Genomic DNA, 16,522 nt, shown 5'->3' on the forward strand with positions numbered 1-16,522 from the left:
TGTCTCACTCTAGTGACAGGACAGACAAACTACAGCAGCCTGCTACTCTGGGCTGCCTTTAATGGTTACTGCCTGTCCCCAGGATGGAGGGAGTTTGTCCAAGGCCCTTGGGGTTCAGGTCCAAATTACTGGGATCTAGCACAGCAAACAGGTCACTACAAAATCCAAAGACAAGAATGATCAGGGGTGGAAGAGACAAAGAAATATATGAGAAGAAAAACACTTTAATGCTGCCAGTCAAAGGGCTTTGATGCTCACAAAAGTGGTGGTAGATCCTGGATGTGTCTTAGCTGGTAGCAATGGATAGGTGATGCACGAAACATCTTAATCCACAGTTATCCACATCACTTCCCAGCTTTTTTGTTGTACTGCTAGGTCATGCTGATAAGCAAGAGAAGTCCTCAAGGAAGATGCCAGCTCTTTAGCTGTTTGATGCACCCATCAATAGCAGTTGTGGAACTGCCCTTGACTTCTCCAGCTGCGGTCACCTGAATGGCAACTGACACATGACAATGATATTTGAGCTAAATATTCCATCTGTAGCTAACACAAAACAAATGTGGCCCAAATGGGGGTTCTGAAGAAGGGTGGCTTTTAATAAATGTATACTTCTGCTCAAGTCAGGCCTGTGTGAAACCAGATACCAATTCACATCAAGAATAAGTTTTCTACTCAGATTCCCAGGACACCTCTATGACCTTTCCCAGTTTCCAGTGTCATAAATATGTTTCTAAAGATAATAGTGAAGAAGGAGGGGGATGAAGAAGTTGCATATCCTCAGCATCTCTGGAAATCTGATTGCAGATTGATGTACGGATTCATCCTACTTTACCTTCTCACAGAGCCCTTTTCACCTCTTTATACTTTCTTCTTCCCCAATTTCATCCTTCCTATGAAAGTGAGATCTCACTTGAATTTCTTGCAATGCACGTGTGACTGGCAGAACATCTGTCCTGGCAATGTTCTTACCAGCCCACAATTAATTAACATATCAGTTTCCTGCTTCCTAAATCCCCAAGTTCTCCTGATACTTTGGTTTTCACGACTAAAGGCTGATGAAGGAAGATTTGAAATGTAGAAGTAGTGTCTTCCCATGACACAGATTTCCCATGAAATCTGATATGTCTGAGTTTTTTTAATATTTATTTATTAATTTATTTATTAGAACAAATTATATTGACTGTTACAACAAAAACTCAGAATGGTAATTCTGTTATTGAAGTCTTTGTGTAGCTGAAGGTTAATAGCTTCTGTGGCAGTAGATACTCCATAAATCAATGGAAGAAACACGTAAATCAGAATATCACCCCACTGAGGAATGTTCCATCTCAATGTGGTCAGTAGAAGTGGTGCCCGTGTCTGTGGAAGCAGGAAATGTTCATGTGGCAGTAGATTTTAGGACTAGTTATTGCTATATTCTGGGCATAAAGGTTTTGTGCATCCAGTTTTTGTTCTGGCAATGGTGCTGTTCTTCCAGACACAGAACTTAGTTCTGAACCAAGACCCAGAATTTGTTTACTGGCGTTCGCAACCAGAGAAACTGAAATTATCATCATACCATGGACGTGCATTCAGGGTTGTTTTCATGAACTCAGGATAACTGGTATCTAGACCAAAATGCCTATTAAAGATGTCAGACAGAGATCAACACATCAGGAATGATACACAGAGTTCATCACAAACCTTCCACTTTCTTACACACTGTGGATTTTGCCATAGCGAAGCAATCATCAGAACAACCTCTCCAGAACTGTGGTGGAGTCCACAGCACTGGAGAGTTCCAAGACACAACCAGACAGGGTCACAGGTAATACCACCTAAGCTCCCTTTTCTAAGAAGAGTTGGACTAGATGATCTCTGGAGGTCCCTTCCAGCCTGGGCTGTTCTATGTTTCTGTGTTCCAAGACAAAATGCCAAGAAATCCACTGGTAGCAGCCTTTTCACAGTCATTCTCCAGGTCTATATACTTCCCACCAGCTTCTGATGAGAAGTGCTTTAGGTTTATGTTCCTTGGAGGAAAATTTCAGTGGTAAAGATGCTGAGGATTGACACTTTCTTCTGAGACTGGTTTACTGAAACCATCCTACTCTTTGAAACATCCACAGGCACCTTAAGCAAATCATGTGTTGCAAACATAATTGTAGTGGGTGTGAACTCCATCTGGCTAGAGCAGTGCAGGCTTGCTTACCTCCCTTCAGCTTGCCTGGGCTCAGCAGCAATGCCAGAGCCATAATCTGATATAAAGGGGTCATGCTAATAAGATGCAGGTTTTTGAATGCACCCTTCTATAAATATATCTCTGAGAAACACAGTTAAATGCAAACACTACTGTTTCTGTAACAGATAACACTTTCCTTACTGGATTGGCTGGCACAAGCTAATCATGGCCAAGTGAGATATTTTTTTTTAAGACTGCTTTTTAAAAGAGAAAATTACTGATGAACGAATATAGAGACTGAACTTTTCAAAGAAACTAGTGAAGTTTGATTTTTCCATTTAAAAACTTCAGAAGCTGAGTCTGAATATTGCATTATTCTAAGTTTATATCAGCACATTGTTTTCTGTGTCACATAGGTTACAAACACCTTACCCACTATTTTTCATTTTTTAAAGATTCGGTATTGAGCAATAACATCCCTTTTACATCCACTCAGCTGTATACTTTTTTCTCCCCTCATTTTATATTTAGAACCACAGCAACAGTTTATATTTTCAGAAATATATTTTCACAGACAAAAAATGACTGTGATTTTCATGGTCAACAAGCTGTACTATTTTAGTGCTAATTTCGAGGCAGATATGGGTCAAATTTTGGTCTTGGGTGCATAACTTAAACTTTTCTGCTTAGCTAAAGTCAGACACATCCAGCCACTAATGAAGCCAGATGTCTAATTAAAAAGGCCACCTAAAGAGCTTTAGAAGTCTGGCCTTTATCGAAAGGTATTTCTTTAATCCTACCTGTCACATTTTCAGCGTGTTCTCATTATTTTTCTACTTAAATAAAATCTTGGAGAATCATACTATGAGTAGCTGTTAATTTATCAGCTAGGTTTGATATTTGCATGTATTTTTCTGGCTGGTCACCTTCCTCTAGGGAGAGCAGCAGCTGTGGGCTGGGAGGCACAGCACAAGCAAGGACAGCCACTTCTGAGGGACTGTCAGTAAAGCTGTCAGTTTGTCCCCCCCTTCTCAGGGGACCTGTGAGACAGGAGGGTAGAGAGACACAGGTCTCTGGCTCCTGTTTCATCCCGGCTTTACTAAGTCTGATCTCGGGCTGATTGTGAGGGACAGTAAAAGCAAGCAGTCACATCCTGGTAGAGGCAACGTTATTGCAGGATGAGCTAAGAGTGAGTATGTTTCTCACACACCTATAGGAGGGGCTTCTAAAATATCACCGTGATCACTGGATCCTCCCCTCCAACCCAAGAATAAAGCACTCTCTGCCTGACGGCACCAAAGATTCATTTTTTTATCCCTATTACTAGCTTGCAACTGTGAACTGAGAAGACCTAGGTGTGGACTGATTGAAGAGATAAAAAAAAAAAAAAAAAAAAAAAAAAAAAAAAAAAAAAAAAGAAAGGATGAAGGGGAAAGAAAAATGCACAGATGCAACCAGCTTTGCCACGGAAAGCAGCTGTCCCTGCCACCCCGAGCCGGCTGCCTCTTTCGAGGTTCAGCCATGATAGTCAGCCGAAAGCTGAGAGAGAAACACATCCCAAAACGCGGTGGGTACCCCTTGTGGTAGATGGTTTCGGATAGAGCTGAGCTCACTTTCTATCAGCTGCCCGGCACGCTGCTGTTCGCTCAGAGCTCAGGGCTGCCCACCCGAACACTTCCCCAGCCGCTCCGGCACACGGTGCAGCCCACGCCGCGCTTGCTGCAGCCCACGCCGCTCTCTCCGCTGCCAGCTCAGGCGGAGCTATATCTGGCCAGGAGTCGTGGGCTCTGTCCGTCTGCCTCCGAGCGCCACAGCAGCGATCGCACTCACCCGAGGGGTGACACCGCCGCCAAGCCTCCTCTTAGGGGCTGACAGCCCTCGTGAGGCTGGCACCGGGACAGAACACTTTTTTTTTTTTTTTTTTCTTAAAAACAGGGGCAACATCGTGCTGACGAGCAAGATTTTCCTAACAAGGACTGAGCAAGACACCATCAGGAGAGCCTCTGCTAAAACATACAAGGGTGTTTCTTAGAGACAGGCTGATAATCAAGCCCCTTCTAATACCATCTTGGGGGGAAAAAAAAGAAACAAAACAAACAAACAAAAAACCAACAATTGAAAAAAAGGATAGTTTGATAAACAACTGTCCCCACTTTATCCTCCTCCCTGGCTCCCAGCAGAGCTGAGAGTGCTGCTATTTGAGATGGTCTGAAACCGCTGGCTTTTGTTCAGAATCTATAGCTTGACGGGCCCCTTCCTGGGCCAGGGAAGGTGGTAAGGCTGGAGCCAGGCTTGAATTTCAGACAGAGCCTGGGCTGCTCCAACAGTCAAGAACATTTAGAGGAATTTGGCCAGGCCCCTTTGGTCTCTGTAATTGATGCCTCTGGCTGTTAGCTTTTTGCTGTTGTTTGGACAGAAAGCCCACAGAAATGCCTATTCTTATGAGATTTGTGGACAAATTGCCAGAGGGTCCAGTCATTTCAGGAGTTATGGACATACCAGAAGCTAGATATTAAGCTTTTCCTGGACTATACATTGGAAACTTCCCTGCAGTTCATTCCAAAGCAGATTTACATAGTGTAATGTCAAAATCGTGTTCAACACAAGCCTCTTGGAGCCAGCCCAACCTTTAACCTGAAGCTTATCTGCACTCAGAAAAAGAATTACCAGACAAAACTGTACAACTTGTAAATGTATAAATAAAACAATACAGTTATCAACAGAGCAGAGGAGTGAAACCTGAAATTCCTCTAACTGCAGCCTCCACAGCCTGGTACTCCTGCAAGGGTGCCTTGTCCTTAACACGAAATGAAGCCAAGAGGATGAGCTTCCAAGAGCTGGTAGATTGAATGTTTGTATCCATGTACCTCAACCCACTGTCCTTTCATCCTCTTCCTTTTTTATGCTGATAAAGCACTGACTGTGAGACTTTAAAGATCTTTTAGGCCACCTAACCCATTCCTTCCAGTAAAAGGACAGGGCTCCACATTTTAATATCCACTTCATTCTCTCTGTTGCATTATGAAAGCACTCATTACCACAGCAGTAGAGAGCTGGGTGAAAGTGTTTTGCCTTAGCCCCAGCTTAAACTCAAATATTTCATTCCTTTGAAAGGGAACGAAATGCACAGTCTGAAGCTTAACCTTGATCTCCTTGATCACCAATGTCTTTGGGAGTGTGTAAAAGACAACTCTGCTCCAGGCTGCAGCTTCATGGCTGAGTGAATGGGAGGGCAAGCTGCCAGGGGACACAGCACCCACTGCCTGTGCTGTGCACTGCGCTCACTACTGTGTGCCCACGTGCTGAGCTGGCCCTGGGAGCTTGAATGAACTTTTTTTTTTTTTTTTTTTTTAATTCATCAGGTTAGTTTTCAGACAGCTCTGTCCTGTAATCTGGCTCTCCGTCTAGAGCGAAGTTCTGTAAGTAGGAAAAAAGGTGAAACAAAAATAATAGCGAGAAGGTGCAGAGAAGAGAAGCCAGCATTTCAAGCCAGCATATTTCACCTGCAGGCCCCACGGACTGTTGGTGTAATTACCCAACATTATTCCTGCTTTTTATTACTCAACATTTTTCTGCTTTGACGAAACAGGATGGAGCTTTATGACAACTTGAAGAGGATGCCTGTGCGGTTGCCCCTACACACATTATGTAGACCTAGAAAGGCAGTGGTGTTCAACAGCAGTATTTCATGAATGAAGCTCTCTTCAAGGTAACTTTTCATCTTAGTTTGCTGTCTTCCTATTGCACTGATTCCTCTAACTCTGTGCCAATCCTGTCCTCGCCTCTTGGGCCCCAGGCCTCTGCAACCCGTGGAGATTGTGGGGAGCTGTTGTACCTGTCATTGAGGTCTAAGGATTGTCGCCAATGGTTTGTAAAAGGGAGAGACCAACTAGTAGCCCAGCTGATGCAGTTTGATGCAGCACTGCATCACGGTGGGATTGCGATTCAGGGGGGAACCTGAGGCCAGGAGGAGCCAATCCCTCTTTGGCTCCTGGAGATCCCACAAATGGCTGGTGAAGGTCAGGGCTGAGCTGAGGATATTAACTTTGCAGTGGAAGAGTCCAGGGGTAAGGCTGTAGTATGGGGACTTGATTGATCGTTACTTCGCACCGGGAGAAGCGAATGCCGGCACCTTTAGGTTCCTCCCGCGCTTCTGTCCCGCGGGGATGGCCCTGAGGAGGATCCTGGGAGAGTCCCTGGCTGCAGGACCACCACATACCAAGCCCTGTCCCGGGCAGGGCTCCACGTACACTCGGCCGGCGCCATCCTCACCACCCATCCCTGCCACCTATCCCTGCCACAGCTGTGGCTCGTCCCCAGAGGATGGGCGCGGTAGCCCCCGTTCCCGGGCCTGCCCCACTGCAGCTTCCCAGGCCCATCCCAAGAGTGACCCCCTTTTCCTAACCCACCCCTCGCTCTCCCACACGCGAGGTGCTGCCACCGGGATGGAGCATAGGCAGCAGTGCCGGGAGAGACCGGCTCCCCCCGCTCCCCCCGGCACCACCGCCTGGGGGTGACGTCATGGTGGGGGAGGGGCGGGCAGGGGGAGGGGACCCCCGCACCTCCCTTTCCTCCTCCCCTCTCCGCAGCGCGGGGGCCGGGCCGGCCAGCCCCGACGGGGCGGCCCGGGGGCGGGGGGGGGTTCCTGCCGTGCTATCCCCACCCCCGGGGGGGCGGCTCCTCCGTCTGCGTGTCTGTGTGCGTGTCTGTGTGTGTGTCTGTGTGTGTCTGTGTGTGTGTGTGCGTGTGTGCGCGTCCCCCCTCGCCCCCGCATCCCTTCCACTCCGGAGGGACGGTCCTGGCTGCCGCCCCCCCGCGCCGTCACACGGGGCAGGAGGAGCGCAGAAGGGAGACGGGGGGGGGGGGGAGAGATTTTCATCCATTAATGGGGCGGGGGGACACAGGGGGAGCGGATAAATCCAGGCTGTGATGTCTATAAATGGCGTTTCTCTTCCAAGGTGCACATTATAAAAAAGAAAAAAATATAAAAAATGAAAAAAAAAGGGAAAAAAACCCCAGTCCGTGTCATCCCCCCCACGTCAGGGCCTGTGGTGGGCGTGAGGCTGTACTTCCTCCGCCCCCTCCTAATGGAGCGAACCATTCCCAGCTAGTCCTCCTCGCCCTCTCCCCCTGCCTCCCTCTTTCTCTCCTTCTCTTCTTGTCTCACCCCCTTGTCTGCAAAGTCTTCCGCTGCTCGGAACTTGTTGGCAATGCCTATTTTTCAGCTTTCCCCCACGTTCTCCCAAGTAACTATTTAAAGATCTGCATCCGCAAATGGTTTTACTAAATGTAGGATGGGACTTAAGTTGAACGGCAGATATATTTCTCTGATCCTTGCTGTACAGATAGGTAAGTGGACTGCCAAATTCGGTATCAAGTTGTGTGCACCAAAGCCCGGCTGATGCATGCAGAAGCGGAATGTCGGAATAACCTGCGCTGACGGACGCGGTTTGGGGCGGCGGAGGGACCCCTTCTCCCCGCTACCTCTGCCTCCTTCCCGGTGATACCTTCGCGGTTCTTCACGCTGTCAAGGCAGGGGGGGTCTACAGGAAAGGGAGCCGATGCCTCGTTCCTCTTGAATCACTTTTGTTGTTCGTTTTCCTAAAACAGTGCATGCTCATTCATCACTTTTATTTCCCTCCCTTCTTATTTCACTCCTTGTCCCCTCTGCTCTCTCCGTCCCCACGAACGGCTGCAATTTGTATTTGCTTTTCGGATATCCCCTGCATTCCTTTCCACCGATAATTTGGAGACTCCAGAGATCAGAAATCCCCCTCTCCCGAGGGACAGAGAACGGGCACAAAAAAGCTTTTGAGAGAGATCTAGCTGGAAAGTTTTTTTCGCTGAAAAGCAGAGGGACAAGTGAATGACTCCCTTTGGGAACTTGGAGGCTTTTTCATCTGCAGACCATCCTAAAACACAAACAAAACCAAACGTTAATTTAAATATATATATATAAATCTACCCGACTCCGGGAATTAAACGAAGAAAAAATATCAAATAGCGAAGTCCCACCACCCAATCGTTAATTATGTACTCGGAGACTTGCTGTCAAAAAACGAGCGGGTAAAAAAAATTCTATATATATTAAATTACTTAAAATAGAATAGGTTTTCTCCATACCACTATGTGTTTTTGTGTGCTTATTGCTGGTTTTGTTTAGTATATTGGGAGTTTCATTGGTTCCGTAGGTTGGTTTGCTCTCAGGTTCATTTTATTCATCTTTTTTTTTTTTTTTTTTTTTTTTTTAGTTACACATTAAACAGTCTCCAAGTTAACGACCACTTTGGTCCTGTACAGGAAAATTTTAAAGATTGTATATTGAATATGTATGTTTCCGAGCATCATTCAAAACTGGGCTTCAAGGAAATAGAGATTAAAGCGAGTCTTTTCTTATCCAGATTGGCAGGTGTGAAGAGACCTTTGAAAATATTTGCCTGTAAAGGAATTCTGCTACAATTAAAAAAAAAAAAAAAAAAAATTAACATTGCTCTTTAGAGATCCTTTCTCTCGGTCACCCTCCTCTCCAGGCAATCTCTGCAGTATTTTGTGTGTACCAAAAGAAAAAAAAAAAAAAAAAAAAAAGAGAGAGAAGAGGAAGGGGGAGGGGGACGAGAAAGGGAGGAAAGAAAGAGACAAAATAGCTCATCGATAAAAGAAAAATGTAAGAAAAATTGCAATGAAATATTGATCTCTGAAAAATGTGTATATGCGATGCAAACCCCTCCATTTGTATTATCATTCCATTTTAACTGATGCCGAACTATTCAGAAGGCCATTTTCTGTGTTGTGAGAAAGGGGAAGACACTATTTGGATGTTATACTTAATTTAAGTCCTTGCATTATTTTTCGTTTTTTCGTTCATTTGGACAAGTTATTTTCTCTCATTTGTGTTTGTCTTATTCAACTGAGAGAGGACTTTTTTTTTTTTTTTTTTTTTTTTTTTTTCACGGAGAAATTTCAAAAGGAAGCTAGAGTCTCCGGGAATCGCCGTTCCCGGGCTAGCGTGGGCATGGGCAGTCATTTGGAAAGTTCCCCTCAAATATTGCTGCACACCGCGGAGACTGTGGCAGTGCGGTCGCTTTGCGGTGGTGCCGTGGGAGAGGACGGCTTTGATGTTGGTGAAGGGCTTTTCTCCTCCTTCGGTATTTCGGGTAACCCTCCCCCTCCTCCCCCCCCTTCCCAGCTCCCCCGAAATCAGCTTGTGGTTGTCAGCGTGGGCTTTGCAAAGGGACATTTGCGTTTGCCCTGTCTCCTGTGATGGCTCGTGTGAAATGGATGTATTGTTCGTCCCCAAAATATCTATGCACCGGGGCTAAAAAAAAAAAAGAAAAGCAAAAAACCCAATTATTTATTTGCTTGCTTAGTTATTTAGTTATTTGGGCAGAGGGGATTGGAGCTGTTCGAAATCCCTGACATTTTGGGAGGTGCCGGTGGGGTAGGGCGCGGGGACTGAGTCTCCGCGGAAGGAGCCCAGTGACAGGAGGAGTGGGCCGGAAACATCCAGAGAGCAGGCGGGCTGAGGGGACGGGGACCGCGTTTCGGGAGGGGGTCACTCTCCGTTATGGATGGCTCCTGCGGTCCTGCTGCATTGCAAATTGCTGCACACCCGTGTCTTTGAAGGACAGGGAGTGTGTGGGGGAGGTCGGGGCTACGGTAAAGAGCAAGTGACCTACTTCAAGAGAAAACCCACTGTCGTTTTACCGGGCAGGACCTTCATTTGTTCCCTTTTGCTTTTAATTTTTTTTCTTTTTTTTTCTTTTTTTTTCTTTTTTTTTTTTTTTGGTGGTCCTTTGATCGGGGATATCCTGTGTGGAGGGAGCACACAGGACCAGGCCGCTCCTCGGAGAGGGATGCTTGGAGCCCCACTTGTCCCAAATCTGACCCTCTACCACCCGACCCGCAGCCGGGCTTCTCATCGGACCCCGTATTTTCAGTGCAGCCGGTCAAGTTTTTTGATAAATTCGCTGCAACTTCCCCTCCCCTTCCCCTCTGTAACTGCCGGAGCGGGATGACACGGGTTTTATAAGACATGGTTTTACCCTCGGGATGTTCCTCTTCTCTATTTGTTTGCCTGGGGTTTTTTTGTTTTGTTTTTGTTTTGTTTCTTTTTTTTTTTTTTTTTTTTCCCTGCCGTAGCCAATGTCTGTAGCCTGTTGGGTTTTTGATGTGACGGCTGGTGCTGGTGTGTGTGTGTGTGTAGGGGAGTGGCCTCCAAGTCCCGCTAGCGATTAATCGCAAGGCAAGAGCGGGATCTGGGTTGAAACAGTCTCTTTAGAAGTCAGCCATTTAGTGTGTCATCTGTGCCCTGCAAGGAATCATACATGCCACAGCATGCCTTGGGGAGACGAATCGGTAGGGAACCCCCACCCCACCAGCCCCCCCCTCAACGGTGTGGGCGGACGGGGGCTCCCCAAAAGGGAAGGGAAAGCAGCCCCCTTCCGCCCCCGGTGGATCTCAGTGACATCCCAACAGCGCTGTCCGGGGTCGAGCCCGGGCCCAGGGACACCATTGGCGTCCCCAACCCCCGCCACCGGTAGCAGAGCTGTTAGGGATCAGCCCTTTTCTCCCTCCCACACCCGTGCCTAGGTACCCCAGGCTGGGGTACGGCTGCAGCGCGGGTGCTGTGGGGGTATCCTTGGTGCGGTGACATCCTGCGGGCCGCGTCCTGAAGCGACCATGTCCCCCCGTCCCGTTTCCTGGCGGGGCCTGGCCCGGCAGCCAGCTCCCTTACGCCGTAATTCGTTTTCTTTCTCTCTTTGCGCCCAGTTGTTGTTGGGTTTGTTCCTGTCGCATTTAACCTAGGTTAATGTGGTTTCCCAGCGCGATCCCGAGGCAGCAGGTTTAGGGGAAGGGGATTCATCTGTGCCCCTTCGCGCCCCTCTACCCCGAGCCCAGGCTGCCGCGGAGCTGGTGCCCTCCCAGCTGCATGAGTGGCTTTGGAGGACTCTTCTTTCAGTCTTTTTATTTCAGTTCTTTCAACTTTTGTTGTTGTTGTTGTTGTTTTAATATTATTATTAATTTTTCACCGCTGCATTTTGCACGGTATTTGCCAAGTGACCCAGGCAATAAGTAGCCGTGTTTTGTGTGCATGCCTGTGCGCCTGTATGTGTAAGGAGAAACGCGCCTGCTTCTTGCTTTCAAGCGGAATTTTCTAACAAAGGAGCAAGTCCGGGGAGGAGAAGCAGGCAGTGCATCTTCACCCAGTCTCCTCGACCCTCAAAAAAAAAAAAAGGGGGGGGGAGGGAGAAAGGCCCCTGACGCACATCTCTGAGTGCTTGGTGTGACCCTGGCTCGGTCCCACCGCCCTCCTCCCAGCCCAAATCATCCTCGGCGGGGCGCGCCTTTAGCAAGGGGAAAGAGGTGGGAGAAGGGGAGGGGGCGGCGGGGCGGGGGGCCGGGGCGGGCAAGGAGCCGGCGGAGCTGACCTGTGCCCCTGCCCCCCCCAGCGTACCTGGTGCAGGCGGTGAGAGCGGCGGGGCGGTGCGATGCGGTCTTTAGGGGCTTCTCGAACTGTTTGCTGCGGCTGGGCGATAACATGGCCAACTACCCGCAGGACCTGGACGACAAGAGAAATCTCCAAACGATCTGCGCGTAGGTCTCTCCTATCTCCTTCTGGGCTCCGGGGGCAGGGGGGAGAATGGGAATAAAGGGGGTCATCCGGGGCTGGGCAAGCGGGGTGAGGTTACTTCGATAGCGGTGGGAAGCAACAGAAGTAACGCGGGGTTTGATGCGCCAGGGATGGGTTCTCTGCTCCAGGGGCCCTCCGAGAGCACTGCCATGGGGACAGGCCGGATTAGGGAACAGTAAAGGAATTCTGGAGAGAGTTTCACCATATCTTTTTAGTTTTTCTCTCCGTGAATCTGCGTGGTTGTTTTTTGTTTTTTTCTTTTTTTCCTCTTTTTTTTCTTTTATTTTTTCTCCCCCCCTTTTCTTTCCCTCCTTAGCTTCTCCCTTGTATTTGTTACTCTTATCCTCCTTGCCACTGACGTGTTGACATTAGATGCACAGGGGTTGTTATCCCTTTCGTTATTGCTGCCCTTGGACTCACGCACACTGGCAGGCTGCGGGGTCCCCCCGGGCGCTTAAGGCAGAGTCAGGTCGGGGCCGGCAGTTCGCCCCGCCCGGGGGCAGCCGGTGCTAGGGAGGCGGTTCCTCGCAAAGCAAAATGTACTTTAAAAGAAACTAGCCTAGACACAATATTAATCGCCCATCAGCAAAAGGCTCACAGGATCTCAGAGGCTCTTACCAAGAGGAGAGAAAATTGGGGCGGCTGTCGTGGGCTGTAGAGTCGCCAGCTCTGGCCTTCGCCCGTCCTGGCTTCGGAGTCTCTCGTCCCGGGCTGGAAGACAGTAATGGGCATTTTCCATATATCTAGAACACATAAAAAAAAAAAAAATATCCGTCTGCACGGGGTAATATTCCGTCTCCCCGTAGCTGTTTCCCAGCACAAAGTCCCCGGAGAAAAAAAAAACAAAACCCAAAACCAACCAACAAACAAAAAACCCCAAGAAATAAACACACAATCTAAAAAGAAAAAACAAAAACAACCAAAACCCAACAAAAATAGGTAAAGTCATATTTAGAAACGAGATGAGGTCTTTAGATATAAATAAGTTTAGACTAGGCTTTTTGCCCCTTATTTTTCTCCACGAAAATCAGAAAACGAAGGACACGAAATGGAATGGAAAGGAAAGGAAAGGAAAGGAAAGGAAAGGAAAGGAAAGGAAAGGAAAGGAAAGGAAAGGAAAGGAAAGGAAAGGAAAGGAAAGGAAAGGAAAGGAAAGGAAAGGAAAGGAAAGGAAAGGAAAGGAAAGGAAAGGAAAGGAAAGGAAAGCTGATTCTGTAGTCCTCCCCTTCCCACCTAGAGATTTCTGAGCTAAGAACCTAAGGCTAGCACAACGCTACAAATGCTGGATTGCAGTTTACCTTGTGTCCTGCATGAGGAATAAGTATCAAGGGGCAGCAGCGTACTCATATAATGTCCTTTGGCCCTGGTGGTGTTGACCTGTAAAAAGTACCTGTTTTCCGAGCAAGACCCTTTTCCCGTCCACCTCCCACCACCCGATTGCTTTCAACCTGTGCTGGAATGAATATTGAAAGAAGATGAAGAAAGATTTAATTTTCCTTTGGGAGATGCAATTACAGCAGAAATACTGCAGGAGAGGCACACTCTCAGACTCTGGCTTCTCAGTATCTCATTATTTATTACAAATGTAGCAAACGTTGGGAGTCTACAACCAGATTCGAGTGGGCATAAATTAGAGGCTATAGAACTAATTTTACAAAGAAATATAATCAAGATTCGGATTTGCAGCGCCTGTCTTGAGGATAGGGATAAACATGAGGCAGAAAGCAGATTCGTTGTGATTTTCGATAATCCGGACAGGAAAGGTCCTCCCGTCCCCCTCAGGTAGAGCAGTGGGACGGGTCCTGCCCCGGCGGTAAAGCCCGGTCCAATCCCCGTGAAGAAGGGAATAATGAAAAAGGGAAACGTGTGGAAACTGCAGGATATTATCCTGGGAAAATAATAGCCCAGCACTGCACACAGCGCCCTGACCATGGATGAGGAGTCCCTCCCGCCGCTCCTGCGGGGCACCCAGGAGGTGAAAATGCTCCTTCCTTCTCTTCTCATTCTCCTCCTCTTCCTCCCTTCCTGCCCCTGCAGTCAGAGGCCGTTTCTGCCCGGGAGGATCCCCCCTCCCGAGGGGTTCTGACTGCACCGGGACCCTACAGGATACCCTCTCCCTCCTGGGAAAAGCGAGGCCTTTCCCATCCTCATCTTCCCGTTCCCATCGGTGACGGAAACCCTTGGGGGCGAGCCCATGGGCTCCTAGGCTTTCGCCTGCCAGCCGAGGGGTGCATGCCCTCTCCCCCCATCAGGCAAAACCTCCCTCCGTCAGAGACCTAGCAAAACAAATTTTGCACTATCCCGAAGGCGGAGTTGGGGAGGGAGGGCTCCCAAAACCACAACAAAAGGCAAACCCCCCCTAGGGAGTTGGCAGGGGAGCCGGTGCCCAGAGCAAAGGGTGAACAAGGGGTGGGTCGTGGGGCAGCCCGGGGAAGACGAGGCGGGCGAGGAAACAATGTCTAGGGGAAGGGGCAGGGACCGGGTTTTAGGGCGAGGGAGGCAGTGGCTCCTCCCCACCGGGCGCCAGCCCCTCTTTAAGGCATGGCCGCGCTTAGCTCAGCCGTCGGGGGCGGCGGGCCCGAGGGGGCGGCTCTCCCCAGTCCCCCGGGAAGGTGGATACGTGCCTGTTTTGATGCCGGCTCCTCTCCCCTCCCTGCAGGTACTGGGATGATTTCCACGCCTGCACCCTCACAGCGCTCACCGATTGCCAGGAAGGAGCGACAGACCTCTGGGAGAAACTGAGACGGGAATCCAAAAACCTCGATTTCCAAGGCAGCTTGTTTGAACTGTGCGGAGGCGGCAGCGGAGCGGCACCGTCCCTTCTCCCGCCGGCCTTGCCCCTGCTCCTGGCGGCTCTGTGGGCTGCCCTAGTGACCTGGCTGCCTTTCTAGGGGGGCGAGCACACTCACACCTACACCCTCTCCATGTGCTGGATCTATAGAGGAAGTGTCCATCCGTTGCTTTGGGGACGTTGTGCTTTTCTGTGGTTGATGATGATGATGGTGGTGGTGGTGGCTGATGATGGTGAAACACCCATGTAGGACTGTGGAAGCGTTCTCCCTTTATTTTTTTGTGTTTTATTTGCCAAATGTTACCAAACAGGCAGCGGCGTGCAGCCCAAATCGGACCTCAGCTTTACTATCGCTTCGAATCAAAAATAGAAAAAAATAAAAGTAGAAACTCGAGCCCTCGTTGTGCAAAAGCAATCTCAGGAACGGCTCTGGGCCACCTAATGCTAAGGTTGTAATCGGTCGGGATATCTCCCGGCGAGCCACGGGCTCCTTAAAAATGTGGCAAGGGCGAGGCGAGAACAAAATCGCAGGCAAAAAAAGGCACTGGCGATGAATCCAAGGTAGATGTCCACGAGTGAAGCATATGGTGAATAATTCACAATCTCTCATCTTTCCTCCACAGTCGCTTGTTTTTTGGTCATTCCACTGCAAAAAAAAAAAAAAAAAAGAAAAAAAAAAAAGAAAAAAAAAAAAAAAAAAGAAAAAAATTAAAAAAATTTAAAAGAGCATTTTTCCTCGAGTGGAAAAAAAGAGCGAGCGAGCAAGAGAGAGAGAGGGAAACGAACAGTTAAAAAAGGAAGGAAAGAAGCGAAGAACGAAAGAAAGAGATTTGGCTAAATGCCTGGTGGAGTGAAGGAATGCTGCTAGCAAATCTTTGAGAGTTTACCTTTACTTGCTGTTCGAAGGCATCTTTCCGAATTCACTGCCTTTAATTTTTTCTTCCTCTTTGTTTTAGATGTTACACATACCAGTAAAATACCTAAATATCCAACCGTAGAGATCACAAAAAGGGGGCTTAAATGTAAACTTAAAGAAAAACAAAAAAACAAAACCAAAATAAAACAAAACAACAATAGCAAAATGATTTTGAAAAAAGAGCCTTGATTTTAAAGAGAAGAAAAATGTAATTTAAACAAAAGTTTATTATAAAGTCGATTCAGCAAAAAAATAACAAAAAAAGATTTGCTACAAAGTATAGACAGACGTATAAAATAAAAATTATTGTTTGAAGTGAGACTGTCGTCCTTTTTATAAAATATACCTAGAGTGTCTTGGAAAGGGTAGGGCTTTTAAGGCAAAGCAGGCTAAATCCCGAACCGATCCCTTGGTGAACATGGCAATTATTTCAGTTTAAACAAGGACAGGGCGGCTGAAGTGGTTAGTCTCAACCTCCCCCCCCCCATTCTTCTTTTTTTTTTTTTTTTTTTTTTTTTTTTCCTAATTCTTTCTTTAAAAATATGCTATAAATCCTCCCACCCTCCTTCTCTCGAAACGCCAAAACCACATCATCCCCTTTTTCCAGCTGTCCAGAGCCGGAGAAGGGAGAAGGAACCCCGGCAGAGCAGCGGGGGTGCGGCGGTCCCGGGGGGGGGGGGGGGGATGAGGGCGGGATCGGGGAGCGGAGCGGTGCGGAACGGCGCGGAGCCCTGGCGGAGGGAGAGCAGTAACCACCATTAAGGAGGAGGCTGAGGAGCCGGAGCCGGGGCGCAGAGGAGTCCTTTCATAATTAATAAGGCAGATCAGCCGAAGGAGCAAGGGGAAGGTGGGGGGGGAAAGGGTATTGATTTCGTAGCAGAAGCTGCTCTAACCTCGGCTATTTATAAGCGCCTGATGCCTTTATAAAGCAATACACATCAAAGAGTAAACACGTCCTTTTTTACTTATAAGGCGAGAACCCAGCTGGCGACCGGGGGAGGATGGCTGAGTGGGTGATGGGGAGGT

The 16,522-nt window shown here is 48.2% G+C and overlaps 1 protein-coding gene across 1 annotated transcript; it reads left to right on the plus strand.

Annotated features, from left to right (window-relative positions):
- The first annotated feature begins 7,244 nt into the window (after positions 1 to 7,244).
- Positions 7,245 to 15,815, plus strand: NRN1 (neuritin 1). Its single transcript, XM_071736503.1, has 3 exons — positions 7,245 to 7,507; positions 11,608 to 11,752; positions 14,449 to 15,815. The coding sequence occupies exons 1-3, from the start codon at positions 7,453 to 7,455 to the stop codon at positions 14,678 to 14,680; spliced, it is 432 nt and encodes a 143-aa protein (XP_071592604.1). The 5' UTR covers positions 7,245 to 7,452; the 3' UTR covers positions 14,681 to 15,815.
- The last annotated feature ends 707 nt before the right edge of the window (positions 15,816 to 16,522 follow it).

The sequence above is a fragment of the Heliangelus exortis genome, chromosome 2 (genome assembly GCF_036169615.1).
Source record: "Heliangelus exortis chromosome 2, bHelExo1.hap1, whole genome shotgun sequence".
Taxonomy (NCBI): domain Eukaryota; kingdom Metazoa; phylum Chordata; class Aves; order Apodiformes; family Trochilidae; genus Heliangelus; species Heliangelus exortis.

Coding starts and splice junctions, on each gene's coding strand:
- NRN1 (XM_071736503.1), top strand. CDS start 7,453: ATGGGACTTAAGTTGAACGGCAGATATATTTCTCTGATCCTTGCTGTA. Junction 7,508..11,607: donor GATCCTTGCTGTACAGATAG/GTAAGTGGACTG, acceptor TGCCCCCCCCAG/CGTACCTGGTGCAGGCGGTG. Junction 11,753..14,448: donor AATCTCCAAACGATCTGCGC/GTAGGTCTCTCC, acceptor CCCTCCCTGCAG/GTACTGGGATGATTTCCACG.